Below are 15823 nucleotides of genomic sequence, written 5' to 3'. Positions count from 1 at the left end.
AGATAGCCCCGAAACTCGTCTCGTCAGCATAAATATTTAAAGGAAATGAGTCGAGTTAGAGAGACAGACTCCCATTCATTCTCATTCATTTTTAACAACATCATGAAAATGAATGAACTCGTATCAGCAACTACTTGAACCTCATCCTAAAACCATTCAGTAAACACCTGATACACAGTGGAAACCAATCTCTTTCCACAGAAACTACCTGGCAACTCCTTAGCAACCAACCTTTTACCATAGCATATATCAAAGCTTTAGAAGCCAACATCAAATGTAAAGCAACAGCTACCAAGGGAATATAGCAATAGCTTACCAACAGGAGTACTATAGCAAGAACTTAGACACCAACAGCTATACCATAGCAACACCTAAACAAAACCATGTTATAACAGCAAAAGCATGCCAACACCTTAGAACCCTACATCCTGCAGTGTAACGACACCTTTGAAACCAATAACTATATCATAGCAACATTTTAGCAACCACCTAGCAACACGTTAGCTGCCAACCTGTTACCATAGTTATAGTATACCAACACCTTAGCAACCACATATTAGCTCCTTAGGACAACAGCTACAGTAAAACAACACCTTGTACCACAAAACAGCAGATGTACCACAGAAACTCCTTAGAAACCGACAGACATATTATAGCGACACTTTAGCAACCAACAGCTATACCATAGCAACAGCCTAACAAAACCTTAGCAACCTGTTATAATAGCAAAAGCATGCAAACACCTTATGAACCCAATAGCTGCAGTGTAATCGCACCTTATCAATCAACAACTATACCATACCAACAACTTAGCAAACACTTGTCAACATCTTATTAACCAAAACCATACCATAGCAACACCTAGCAACAGATTAGCAACAGCCTAACATCTTAAGAACTGATTAAAACACTTGCCAACCAACACCTGTACCATAGCAACACCTCAGCAGCCAACCTGTTGCCATAGTTATAGTTTATCAACACCCTAGCAACCACATATTGGCACAATAGGACAACAGCTAGAGTATAACAGCACCTTAGCAAACAACCACTATACCAAAGCAACATCTCAGCAACAGCCTAAAACAATACCTTAGGAACTGCTTAACAAGCCCTTGTCAACCAACAGCTGTACCATAGCAACACCTTTGCAACTGATCTGTTACCTTAGTTACAGTGGGAAAACAGTTACAGTATAACAACAACTTAGCAAACAACAACTATACCATAGCAACCAACCTGTTACCACAGAAACACTTTAGAAACCAGCAGCTTCAGTATAGTAACACCTTATTTAAAAGAAAAGTCAGGCTTTCAATAAGACACAAAAGTCTCTAAGCCAATCACATTGCAGTGTTGGAAGTAACTGTTGTTTAATGTTAGTTGGGCATCCATGAGGCTTTTATTATGGACTATCCAAACAAAGATATACAAAGAACCCCCAGTTTATCAGTTTATTATCAAATGTCAAAATAGAAACTTATATATGATATATTCACAGGGACTCCCAGGCTTTCAAACATTTTTGTTTATATTTAAATTTTCCTAACAAAAAATATAATTCATGCAATAGAGGTATAAAAGATAAGATATTTAGATAAGAGGTTTTTTTTAATGACAGTCGGAAGATAGCGTACTCTTACTCTCAGATCTTCCTCTCCCACCTCTCTCTGAAGTTTGGGCATGGTTTAGCTGCTTCCTCAGCTTACACAGCATTCTAGTTTCTCGGTTGCTGTGGATCTGCGGGTCACGCTTGGTGAATTGTGTGGGTAGAGGAGCTGGTTCTGAGGATTGGGCCGCAGCCGGGCCCTTTAACCGCTGCTGTCGGGCCGGATTTGGCCGTGCCACTGACGGCTCTTTGTGGGAGGCTTTTTAACGAGCGGAGTCAGCTGACTGGAGCTGGATCTGTGTGGATGGAGGCAGTGCCTGCACTTCTAATCCGGTAAAGAATGCTAAAGCCTCCCACCTCTCGTCAGAAAGCTCAGAAACAGCCAGATGGGATTTAGTGAAGGTGGAATCAGACGCTGAACCTGTGAGGGAGGATGTAGGACTGGAGTTATGGACCTGTACAGAGAGCTGCTGCAGTATAAGCTGCTGTTAATCTAATGGAGAATGATGATGGTACACTGAATTCTATGTGACTGTTAACAAAAAGAGTTAATATACTCTTGCATGTATATGAAAACGTGAAAAAACGTGTAAAGTGTTCTAGTGTGGTGTGCCAATTGTATGTGTGTATGTGTGTGTGTGTGTGTGTGTGTGTGTGTGTCTGTGTGTGTGTGTGTGTGTGTCTGTGTGTGTGTGTGTGTGTGTGTGTGTGTGTGTGTGTGTGTGCATTTGCACATCTGTGTCAGCACACACACAAAGCTTGTTTAGCAGATACTGAACGTAAACAATGTTTAGCCTATTGGCTCCATGCTGCCTAATACCATTAATTGATTAGTGGGATATAGCGCCCCCTGGTTTTAAGCTCAACATGCCTGTTGTAATACACACACACACACACATATATATATATATATATATATATATATATATATATATATATATATATATATATATATATATATATATATATATATATATATACTATAGTATAGTATACTATACTAGATTAAACAGTACTCGATTCTATTAAACAGACTATATTACACTGGGCTAGTTTATTCTAGACTTCACTATACTACATTTGACTTTACTCGACTTGACTTTACTGTACTATATTAGACCACACTATACTTTACTATACTAGACTACACAGTACTTTATCATACTACATTAGACTAAAATATAATATACTATACTTCACTATACTAGACCATCCTATACTTTACTATACTATACTGAATTAAACTAAAATATACTGGACAATACTATAATACACTTCACTATAGGGGTGTGCCATATCGTATCGTATGCGATAATATCGCCAACATTTTTTAATATCGTGGACGATATTATACCTTGAAATATGGTGCCATATCACCCACCCCTAATTATCATATCAGGGTTATACTTTTTTGCTGTTTTTAGCAAAAGAAAAAATGCACACTGTTCTTATTTCCCATTATATATCTACTAGAGACAGATTATATCTATCCAGTATTATTAATGTTACTGCAGCACTGCGTATATGGAGATATATGGAGTGCATAACTAGTATTGTGCAGTAGTGTATTCTTGAATTAAAACAAAAAAAAAATCAGTGTTTTGTCATATCGTCATATCATCAAGAGTATTGTTATCGCAAAAATACCATAAAATATCGTGATATTATTTTAGGGTCATATCGCCCACTCCTACTTCACTATACTATATTTGACAAAAATATTCTATTCTATTCTATACTTGACCATAGTATACTTTACTATACTATACTACATTTGACTAAAATATTCTAGACTATGCTAGACCATACTTTACTTTATTATATTATACTATACTATACAATACTATACTATAGTATACTATACTATATTTGACAAATATTCTTTTCTATACTTTACTATACTATACTACATTACACTAAAATATACTAGGCAATACTATGCTACACTTCACCATACTGTACAATACTATACTATACTAAATTAAACTAAAATATATTGGACAATACTATACTACACTTCACTATACTAAATTTGACAAAAATATTCTATACTTGATCATAGTATACTTTACTATACAATACTACATTTGACTAAAATATTCTAGACTATGCTAGACCATACTTTACTTTATTATATTATACTATACTATACAATACTATACTGTACTATAGTATACTATACTATATTTTGCAAATATTCTCTTCTATACTTTACTATACTATACTACATTACACTAAAATATACTAGGCAATACTATGCTACACTTCACTAGACTGTGCAATACTATACTATACTAAATTATACTGTACTATACTGGACCTGACTATACTAGACTATACTATACTTTAGTATATTTTAGTCTAATGTAGTGTAGTATAGTAGACAATACTGTACTGTGCTTGACTGTTAGACTATACTACATTGGGCTACATTATGCTAGACTTTACTATACTGGAATTGACTATACTGGCTGGCTGGGTAATTTAAAATAATGTTGTGTTGAATATCTTGTGGTATCCATTTCTCTCTTTTTTTTTTATTTACTCTAGTTGATCATAAATGTGAACTGTAAGTTTTAGCGTGTATTCTTTATTAGCCTTAGCCCCTTAGCCATTAGAGTTCATTATGAATTGTATTTATGTTAGATCTATATGGGCATCGTAATATCAAGCTTGATATAGACTGTCAAAGCATCACGTTTGACAGGAATTACATTTATTTTTAATGCAGGAGACCATGGCCACAAATCCCACGGATCAGTGCAGCATTCTTTAGCTGTCGTGGAGCATGGCAAAAGTCATGGGACACAATCCACCATTCCCTATTCCCCCAGAAGGCATTTAGTGTACACATGCTGGGGTCATCAGGGTCACAGTGGCAAAAGAATGGCAAATACATTCGTTTTCTTTCTTTCTTCACACCAAACAGTCAGTTCAAACACAGCTGAGGGGTGTGTGTGTGTGTGTGTTGTATACAACATTAATAATGTTTGTTTGTGTTTCCTCAGGGTGATCCAGGACCTCCAGGACCAGCTGGACCTCCTGTAAGTATCTCACTACAACAGAGCACATACTATACCATACTGTAACACCCACAGTACTTTCTCTTACACTCTAGTACTGTGTAAGTACCTGGTATAAGCTAAAACGGTACATTTTAGTACTTACTAAATGCAAATTTATAATCACTACGCCAAGTTTAGCCACGATCTTCTTTTGTAATTAATTTAGTTTCGTTTTGGTGTTGCAAGATGTACACACACAAAAAAGAAAGACTAAGCACTGCCATTATGATCGGGAGGTCGCTGGTTCGAATCCCGTTCATGCAGCTCGCCATCAGCTGCCGGAGCCCCGAGAGAGCACACACAATTGGTCTTGCTCTCTCTGGGTGGGTACAGTAGATGGCGCTCTCTCTTTCCCCTCATCACTCCTAGGGTGATGTGGATCAGCACAAGGCTGCGTCTGTGAGCTGCTGTATCAGAACTGAGTCGCTGCCCTTTCCTCCGAGCGTTAGCGCTGTGATGCTACTCAGCAATGCTACAGCATCATAATCAGCAGCAGTTAAAAATAAGGTTGGGTAATTGGCCTTGTAAATTGGAAAGAGGATGGGATAAAAAGGAAAACCCTATAAATAAGTGTTGCGTTTAAACAAATCAATACAGACGGACAAGGTATAGGCTAAAGCTTATTTTGCTTATATTGCCCTATACCCTATTTATTTAACAATATAAACTGGCTATAAACTGCTACTTTTTTAGTTTTAATTATTATTATTGTTTTAATACGGGCTAACAAGCTTGGAAATGTAAACCTACCGTAGAGGTTAGATCGGGCCCAAAAAATCCGACCCGACCCAGCCCGAGCCCGTGCACGTTTTGCCCGAGCACGACCCGACCAGAACCATAAACTGTCTGTTTTCGGGCTGTTTGAATGAGCGAAATATGATCAGAATTATGTTAAATAACACTGTTACATATAAGCATAGAACTATTATTTAATTAAAATGATTTTTAAGAACAGCTAAACACAGTGCTGCAAGTCAAACGCGGAGGCTTCTCACAGGTAAAGGTTCTCTTTTATCTCCTCGTGCTCATATTCTAGTCCCATACTTAATTCTGCAGCTCCCTCAGTCTTTTCTGTCAACTAACAACTAACACCACGGACCGCGAGGTGCCGCCGCGCTTGTGCCGAATCCGCTGCTGAATCCGACTCCCGCTTCGCGGACAGAATCAGCACAACACCCCCGCTGTACAACTGCGGGAGTGAAAACAGCGCTTATAAATAAATTAGTTTAGTTTCACTTTCAGTTTTCGTTATTTTCGTTATTTTATTTAAAAATAAAAATATAATTAAAAAACAGATGCCTACATCTCAGACTATTTTCTGGGGCCCGACCCGACCCGGCCCGAGGAATGTGGTGGGAAATCTCGGCCCGATCGGGTCGGGCCTCGGGTCAGGTCGGGTTCGGGCAGAGAATCCAAGCTCTAACCTACCATAAAGAAACAAAAGTGCTTTACTCACCCAAATAAAACGGTCGTTCAGCTGATGGCAAGCTGCATGGCCAGGATCCGAACCAGTGATCATATTGGCAGCGTTTTAGACTTCTGGACCATATATATGTGTATATATATATATATATTTTTTTTTTTTTTTTTTTTTTTTTTTTTTTAATTAACGCAATAGACGATTTCTTGAATATAAAATATTATTGAGGTCATGTCCATTTATTGTACAATAAGTCGATAATGTAATTATTATGACAAACCTATTTGTGTTGTTCTTGTGCGAGATGTGTTTCCCTATATCTCCACACTATAGGTCATGTATGCAAACTGTATGGAGTGCAGTACAGTATTTATTGTGAATTCTAATTCAAAATATGCTTAGTTTTATGCAGAATTGCAATGTTTTCACACTATTTGTATGCTTCTTATAATTGCCTCATAATCACACCAACATCAGGAAGTTCATCCATAGTGGAATCTCAACCGCTAAAGACAAAACAGTTTGAGTTCGAGTTGGTCCTGATGTCTAAAACGCTGCCAATATGATCGGGAGATCACTGGTTCGAGTCCCGGTCATGCAGATGATGGCAAGCTGCATGACCGGGATTTATTTGGGTTTTATTAAAGCATTTCTGTTTATTTACGGTAAGCTTACATTTCCAGGGTTTTAATTGAACTGCCGTGTTTTGGTGGCATAAAGCTTGTTAGTTCGAGTCTCTCACCAAGTGGTGCACTACCAAAAAGTAATCCCTAAGAGACATTTTTGAGGGCAGTGGGGAAGCTTGTTAGCGCCCTCTTGTACTTTTTACTGAACTGTTTAATTGACATTTGGTGATGGTGATGGTTCTGTATACCAAATATAATAAACTTTTCTCTGTGTTTCTTAGGGCAGAGGGAGACCTGGAGCAGCTGTGAGTACTGTTTTAATCTGTTGGTTAATTAATGATTAATTATCTGTCAGTTCTTGTCAATTATTGTGTGTGTCTGTGTGTGTGTGTTTGTATCAGGGGCTTTCCGGTGCTAATGGACTTCCAGGTGGGATGGGACCTCAGGGACCTGTGGTGAGTTTTAATTGTCCTTCAGACAGAGACAGGGGTCAGATATGCTAATTTAGGACAGGATGTTAATTTAATGGATATTGATAATGTGGTAACAGGTGTGCTGCAGGTGAAGGTCCTGGTTCTCTGTGAGACAGTCAGTTCTTGTAGTTGATGCATGTGTTCTGTGTTGGAGAAGGAGAATTAGCAACATGAACACATTCATGGGGGCAAGATTATTAGATTTAATTTTTTATTTTCTATTTAAAACCAAATACATAACAACCATCAACTTTTGTTGTTTCCTGTTCCTGTGCATGCAGTTTTAGTCACACACAGCTTTAAGTTTAGCCATGCGGAGCTTTAATTTTAGTTGTGTGGAACTTTAATTTTAGTCCTGCACAGTTTTTAATTTTAGTCGTGTGGAGCTGTAACTTTAGCCGTGTGGAGCTTTAATTTTAGCAGGGTGCAGCTTTTAATTTTAGCCGTGTGGAGCTTTAATTTTAGGCGCACAACCCATTGATTTGAGTGACGTGCAGCTTTAATTTTAGCTGTGCGGAGCTTTAATTTTAGCTGTGTGGAGCTTTAATTTTAGTTGCGCGCAGTTTTAAATTTTAGCCATGCGGAGCTTTCATTTTAGTCGCGCAGTGTACTGATTTGAATGATGTGGAACTTTAACTTTGGCCTTGCAGAGCTTTAATTTTACCTTGCGGAGCTTTCATTTTAACCGTGCAGAGCTTTTAATTTTAGTGGCTCACAACCTTTCATTTTAACTGTGTGGAGCTTTATTTTAGCTGTGTAAAGCCTACATTTTAGCCTTGCAAAGCTTTAATTTTAGCTGTGCAGAGCTTTAATATTAGTCACACAACACATTGATTTGTGTTACGTGCAGCTTTAATTGTAGCCGTGCAGCGCACCGATTTTAGTTCTTAAACTGATTTTAGTAGTTTCTGCTACAATCTCATTGTTTTCTGTTTTCTTTGCATTATTAATGCATGGCAATAATTTGACCCTTTTTAACAGATTAAGTCAACCTTTTCCACCAACAACAGGATGTTTAAACAAATGAGAAGCTACTTCCTGCATCAGTTAGGAATCAATTCAAGCTGGTTGCAGCTAAAACATATTAATCATCCATGCAGTAATTATTATTTATTAGTTAAATCCAGGTGTGTTTAGAGAATAGCAGGCATATTTGGAAATCGTTTTAAAATTAAATCGTTTATATGTTTGTTTTTGCCTCTTTTTTCAGGGACAGGAGGGTCTCCCAGGACTCCCTGGTCTGCCAGGTCCAGACGGACTCCCCGTAAGTACCTCAGCTGCCTCCTAATGAGAGAACTGCCCCTAAATTCATACTGGTGTAAATAACAGTAATGTAAAATACATAATAAAGTGATATACATAGTTGAGCAGTTCAGTGCTGTGTAATAAGTGGGTGTAACTGCAGGTGTGTAATTAAGAGTTACTGGAGCGTGAATGAAGGAACTGTGCTGATTATTTATAGCTAGTTTATAATTATAACACTTTATCAAGTGATTTAATAGAATATAACTGTTTAAAGGTTTAGTTGGGTAGAATAATGCAAATCATATTCAAAGACTGTGAATAGATAGAATAAAGAGTTTCAGACACTACAGGGTTTAGTCACATTAAATCTTCACAATTGAATTGTGTGAATTGCATTTAAAAATGAATTTTTGTTTGATATACTTTACAATTAAACAATAGATTTAAAATTAATCTCATACAAATCTACAGTTATCTTAGGTTTGTTTTTATGTATGAAATTCTCAAAAATACATAATTAAATATGCAGAAATTTGCACATTTAAAAATTCACAAACTCATTTGGTGTGAGGCCATATGAAAATGTATATATTCAAAATGTATTTATCAAATATTATTAAATTAATATTTGTTCAATATATGTGCATTTATTAACTGTTATTATTAAACATCACATTTTCACCATGTATTTTAAATCATAATGACATTTGCAAGCATATGAAATTGGTCAATTAATATTTTTTTACCTAATACATTTTGCAATACATTTAATTTAGTTCTTGATTTTATGAAGCTCATTTAAATATAAATGTTTAAATATATTTTTGCTAATACATAAAAACACTAAGTATGCTTAATATAAGATGCATACGTGTTGAATTTTTCCCCACATAGTTTAATATGAATGCATTAAAATGTGTGGTATATCGTAAAAAGAGTTTAGTAACAAGAATGCTAATTTTAGTAGAATTATGATTTTATAAGTGTTTTATTTGTGTGTTTAGGGACTTCCTGGTTCTTTTCCTGAGGGTAACGGAGACATGTTGGTAAGTTCTCAGAATCACTTGTACTCCTGCAATAGGCAAAATAATCTTACACTTACACAATGGCAGATTACACAAAATAGAATTAAAATTAGTCTCACTTAGAATTTTCACCTTATTTTAGTAATTTGACTCAAAATAATAATAAAAAAAAAACAGTTAAGTCATTTTGATTCTTGTGTCGAAATTTAAGATATAAAATCAGACGGAAACATTTAACTTTATTCATTTTCGGGAATCTAACATTTTTGAGCCATTGACACAGAGACAGTTCAGTGATGTTTAAAAACCAGAACATTTAAAAACAAAGTAAAGCGCAAATTAAGAAATTTATTTTAAGAAACTTAAAATTTAAATAAAAACTTAGAAAACGTTTTTTAACCTTTTTTTTCACAATATCACTATTTTATTTACAGTGCCCCGCCATCTGCCCACCAGGCCCCCCGGGAGCTCCTGGAATGCCTGGTTTTAAGGTACAACCACACCTGATACCACCACTGTGTTCAATTACTGTTTAATAAAATACAGTATTTTAAAACCTGGAAAGCTAATTCTGGCTGATTTCTAAATCCTGCTTATTCTTTCAGGGCCACACGGGTCACAAAGGAGATAAAGGGGAGCTGGGGAAAGACGGTGAGAAGGTAAGATCATGGGTGAACATACTTGAAAGTTTGTGAACCCTTTAGAATTTACTATATTTCTATATATATCTATGTATATCTATATACTATATATAAGTTAAATGTAAAAAAGTCCTAAAAGTAGATAAAGATAACCCAGTTAGACAATAAAATTATACTTGCTCGTTTATATTACATAATTATGAACGAAAAAGTGTATGAACATCTAGAATTAGCTAATGTTAATATTCATGAGTCCACCATCAGGAGCACACTGAATAACTATGGTGTTCATGGCAGGGTTGCAAGGAGAAAACCACTGATCTCCATTTTTTGCACTATAAGGTGCACCAGATTATAAGACGCATTTTAAGAGACACTATTAGGAAGTATAGCTAAACTAAGTAAACAAAACTGTAAAAAAAAAAAGAAGACTTTCTTTTAAAGTCAAACAAGCACTGGATGTTAATCTACACAGACTTCTCTCCTGAAAACTGTTTATTCTGGTTAGTAAAGTGCTTACAGGACAATATTAGCGGATTAGGTTAGCGGATAATGCTAATGGTGCTCCAGCAGTGCTAGCCAAGGTTAGCAGCAGACTGCAGGCCGATAATACTCACCTCTATTATCGGAGAGAGGAGATAACGGTTAGCGGCTAATGCTAATACTGCTCCAGCCTTAGTGCTGGAGAAACTTCACTGAAACGCCTGTATAACTCTGTACTTCAGTGGAGTGTCTTTACTGCTCCTTAATACCTGACTGGTAGAATTCATACATAAAGTGCACCAGGTTATAAGGCTCATTGACATTTTTGGGGAAAATTACAGAATTTTAAGTGCACCTAATAGTGAGAAAAATACAGTAATTAATTGCTAAATAAATTGATGTGAATGTTGAGTTGAATTGAATTTTAAGCTGAATTTTCTCTCTGGTTTTTATTGATTTGCTGGTTAGAATAAGACGTAATAAGCTGAGCTGTTCAGTTGGAGTTAAACAGATTGATCCTGGTGGAGTATAAACTGAATTTCCAGTGTGTTTAGAAATGGGCAGTAGCTTCAGCCATTGATTACAACAAGGAAAAAAGGTCTATTATTAATAATATACTGTAACGTAAAGTAAATTACTGTTTGTGAGTGAGTTTAATCATTTCTCAATCTTCCTAACAGGGTGATGCAGGACCCCCCGGACCCCCTGGCATCCCAGGAACAGTGGGTCTACAGGTAAATTATTTCAAATTATATCTACACTGATGGACGTGTACAGTCAGATGTTCATTACTATCTTTTTAGTAAATTGTCAACAAAGGCACATGACATGTAGGACTCATCCAGGTAGCTGCACTGTTAAAATAGCAATCTGCCAAAGTCAGAGCTCACCTGACTCTTTAAGCGAATGATGAGCAAGAGACACTTTGATTGATTTATTTGAAGTTACACCCATGATTAATTAGGAGAATTAGTACATGACTTTTGCATCATGTTTTGAGCTTTTCCCATCGTTTTGACAGCAAAGACAGACTGACACACCCTAAATCAAGCTATCTTTATTTATTTTTTTGTTTTTTTTTTCCCAGGGTTCTCGAGGTTTGAGGGGACTTCAGGGTCCAGTTGGTGCAGTTGGAAACAGAGTGAGTATAAAATCTTCTTATTATAACAGTTTCTGTCAATTATCATGTGGTTCAAACAAAACCAATAGAAAAATAGAACAAAAAACTATGAAAAATTACAATAAAAAAACAACAAATACATTGTGGACCATTTCTACATGAGTATGTGTTATGAGATATACAGAACAGCTCTGATGATATTTTTAAATGGTATGGAAGTGCTAAAATTATTATTTTTTTGGCTAACACCAGAACATAGCAAAATTAAACACACCAAACAGGGTTTTTTTTGTACGTTTTTATTCATTCTGTCCCTTTGTACACTATTGTTTTATTGAAAAAATATTTTAAGTTACAATCAAGCACAATTTACATTTACATTTACTTCAACAGTGCTATTCTAATTACATGTGAGTGTAATAAGGCATATTTTAAGTGACAGTAGTAAGGAACAAGGGTGTAGCCATATTTCCCTTCTATTTCAAGCAGGTCTAGCTGCTTGGAGTGCTTAAGGAAACAAAAAGAAATTATTTTAAAGTGAAACGAGCTTTGGATATTAATCTGCACAGATTTCTCTCCTGAAAACTGTTTAGTTGTGCCAGTAAAATTTCCATTTATTTACAGTAAGCTTAGATTTCCAGTATTTAAGCGTTGTTAGCAGCACTTAGCGCTAGTAAATGCCACCAGATGGCGCTACACTGACGAACCCTGAGTGGTTCAGTAACCCAGGGCGCTATCAGCTAACATTTTGTCATACGTTGCTTGTTGTAATACGGTTAACGTGTAGGCTACAGTCCAAAATACTCACCTCTGAAGAGCTAGTGCTGCGGGTAGCGGCTAATGCTAATGCTGCTGCACCCAGCCTTAGTGCTGGAGAAACTTCACTGAAAACTCACCCTTATAACTCTGTACTTCAGTGGAGTGGCTTTACTGCTCCTTAATCTTAACCTGACTGGTAGAATTTCTAAATATTAAAGAATTTTAAGTGTGCCTTATAGTCTGAAAAATATGGTAAATTAAACTATAGTCAAATTAAATATGGTACTGAAATATTTAGTCAAATGAGATCCTGATTTATGTTGTATCTGGTGTAAAAAAAATAGCTTTGTCAAATTTCAGTTAATCTTCTGCAGAAACAGTGTTTTTAATGCAATAAATATAGGTAATGAAAATGAAATAAATAATATATTTAAGGAACAATGTACTATAGGACAAAACTCCTCCATATTTTAGATTTTTACAGGTACCATTTATTCAGCATTTTCAGTTTCTTCTGTAGAACACCAAAAGTGCTTTCTTCTGCCATCTTTAGCCAAACATTTTCGGTTGCCAGATATTCTGTGCATCTCTATTAAATAAACGATACTGTAAATCAGTGTAATACTCATTCAGCTACAGTCGTATTTGTGTGTAATTCTCTCTGTTTCTGCAGGGTTTGCCTGGTTTCAGAGGAAAGCCTGGTGCTGCTGGATTAATCGGGAAAACAGTGAGTATCTTTACAGCTACATTTACTACAACGCTCTGGATCATACTAAATAATACTCAAACTGTTTACTGCCTGTTTAAATGTGTGCTAATGTATATTTTACTGCTATAAACAGCAGATATTTCAGTCCGACTCCTGAACTGAGATTCGTACCTGTATCATTTCACTCGGTACCAGTTGCTAAGTAACATAGAGCTGCTACAGATTAGTGAAATAATCGTTCACTTTCACTTTGTGATAATTTGTGATTTTTATCCCAGTTTTTCCTCAAGACACGAAAATATCTAAATCATGGGTCATTCAACAGCCTTTTCAAATAATCAGTTACTAAAAAAAAGGTGAAAAGGTGGGTTTTATGGTCGGTCACAATTGTGACCAGTGGGATAATTTAAAGTATACTTTTATATTTTAACATTTGCCTTCTACACAGTCATCAAAATATTGACCTATCCCAGGCTAGGTATAATTTATTTGGAACAGAGGTCAAAAAATATTCCATAAAATGTACAATGCTTATCATTTCTTGTAAAAAAATAAATAAAAAATATCATATAATTCTAATATACTTGGTATAAATATATGCAGAATAAATAAAGTATATATTTTTTGGTTTATGCTTAAAATTATACCTGTATTTCAGTATAATCGGAGTAAAAATTAACTTTGTGATTGTGCTATTTTAATACTATTATTTTATGTATATATGTGGACCAACCGCATCAGATCTAAAGTCAGTGCAGTTGTGTTTTCCCACAAAATCTTACAGCACTTCATGCTTCCCTCTGCTACTGACAACTTTTATAGAGATGCAGATTTCATTTTCCAGCAGGATTTGGCACACTGCCCACACTGCCAACACTGCCTAAAGTACCAATTCAATTGTTCTTATATAATATTCTAATTTTTTGAGACACTGATTTTTGGGCTTTTTAATTGGCTATAAGCCAAAATAATCAACAATAAAAGAAATAAACGTTTAAAATAGATCACTCTGTGTTTAATACATCTATATAATATACGAGTTGCACATTTCAAACTTAATTACTGAAATAAATTAACTTTTCAGTGATATTCCAAAAAATTTTGAGATTATAACTTATAAAACTATTAAGTCTAGGCTACTAAAAGCCAGTGATAGTATAAATCTGTACTGCAGTAAAAGTGAATCATTTTAGGGACTTTGCTTTATTTGTCTCATTCTTTTATAGCTCAGCTGCTTTAGAGCATTTTAATGTTTGGATAATTTAAAAGTAACAAAACTTAAAGGCTGTTTTAATGTTTTAATAAACATTAAAACATAAATAATCTTAAAATAAACTAAAAATAAAAATTTTGTTCAACTAAAACTAACTTAACACTCGTACACTCGTGGTGCTCACTCAGGAAAAACACAGTGCATCCAACAAGAACCAAAGCCCCGCCCCTATTTATCCTATTTCGTCACAACAAAAAAAGCTCTCTGTGTTTCTCATCTGATAATTCCAGGGTGATGCTGGAGAGAAAGGACCAGAGGGATTTAAAGGGCCGAAAGGAGAGATCGTGAGTTTGATGTTTGGTTAAATATCAGTATATCTGTAGAATTTGGATAAATTTTCATTATCTCACACTGTCTCTGATCTGAATTTTGTTTGTCCACAGGGTAAAGTAGGACCTAAGGGAGTGCCAGGACCTGTGGGTCAGAAAGGAGAACCTGTAAGTCATTATCAGTATCATTTATTTTTTGTTCTGGACTCTGATTGGCTTAAAAATATAAAAAAATATATTTATACTTCATTGTTAATAATAAACAGTGCTTGGTGATGGAATTGTTAATAATAATACAATAATATCTACAGTAATTTGTGTGTTTTTGGGTATTGGTGTATTTCTTCAATGTTTTATTGAATTATTACTATTTTACAAACATTTTTCATTTTTATTCATTTACTTATTTCTTTTTTTTAAGCATCATACTCCTCATTTTTACTCTACATACTTTTTAACTATACTTCTAGTTAGGATAGAGTTTTAATAGAGTGGACAGTTGGGATGTGCCATATCTAATCATGCACAATAATATCCCAAAAAAATCGATGACAATAAAAAAACGGCAAATCGTAATATCGCAATATTCAGTAAAGATGTTTATTTTGCATTTATTTAGTTATTTACTGTATTTACTTTTAATTGTTTGTTTTATGCATTACAGTAGATTTTTTATTACGTCACATTATTATTATTATTATTATTATTATTATTATTATTATTATTATTATTATAACACTTTTAAAATTTTGCTAAACTCTTGTTTTATACAAATTCAGGGTCTTGATAAATTACTTTTTATGAAACAAAAACGTTTATAGATTTTACCGTTTTTACTGTATGTGGAAAACTGTTATATTCATACTAAATAAAGCTTTAATATTTATTTGGTTGCTTTAATATATTCTTAAAATGAATCGCCAAGAATATCGCAAAAAAAAAAAAAAATCACCAAAAAATACACTAAAATATTGTGATAATATTTTAGGACCATATCGCCCACCCCTAGTGAACAGTGTTCAAAAACTCTAGCAGCACTGCTGTATCTGATCCTCTCTTATAATCAGTTCAACACACACTAACACCACATAAACCACATCAAAGAT

At 35.0% G+C, this 15823-nt stretch overlaps 2 protein-coding genes across 3 annotated transcripts in view; one reads left to right on the top strand and one right to left on the bottom strand.

Moving 5' to 3' along the window:
* The window catches only part of LOC111191435 (suppressor of cytokine signaling 2), a 202678-nt gene that overhangs the window by 16542 nt on the left and 170313 nt on the right, over window positions 1-15823 (bottom strand). The gene's annotated exons all lie outside the window — the stretch shown is intronic.
* The window catches only part of col9a3 (collagen, type IX, alpha 3), a 56058-nt gene that overhangs the window by 10236 nt on the left and 29999 nt on the right, over window positions 1-15823 (top strand). For both annotated transcript variants that reach the window (XM_049463129.1, XM_049463131.1), the window contains 12 exons: window positions 4618-4653; window positions 7002-7025; window positions 7122-7175; window positions 8404-8457; window positions 9443-9484; window positions 9898-9954; window positions 10069-10122; window positions 11268-11321; window positions 11675-11728; window positions 13140-13193; window positions 14679-14732; window positions 14832-14885. In XM_049463129.1, coding sequence (XP_049319086.1) covers window positions 4618-4653; window positions 7002-7025; window positions 7122-7175; window positions 8404-8457; window positions 9443-9484; window positions 9898-9954; window positions 10069-10122; window positions 11268-11321; window positions 11675-11728; window positions 13140-13193; window positions 14679-14732; window positions 14832-14885 — 591 coding nt within the window. The remainder of the gene's footprint in view (window positions 1-4617; window positions 4654-7001; window positions 7026-7121; window positions 7176-8403; window positions 8458-9442; window positions 9485-9897; window positions 9955-10068; window positions 10123-11267; window positions 11322-11674; window positions 11729-13139; window positions 13194-14678; window positions 14733-14831; window positions 14886-15823) is intronic.

This window comes from Astyanax mexicanus, chromosome 13 (assembly GCF_023375975.1).
Source record: "Astyanax mexicanus isolate ESR-SI-001 chromosome 13, AstMex3_surface, whole genome shotgun sequence".
NCBI lineage: Eukaryota > Metazoa > Chordata > Actinopteri > Characiformes > Acestrorhamphidae > Astyanax > Astyanax mexicanus.
The sequence above is the reverse complement of the archived record's forward strand: the minus strand, read 5'-3'. Positions and strand labels throughout refer to the sequence as shown.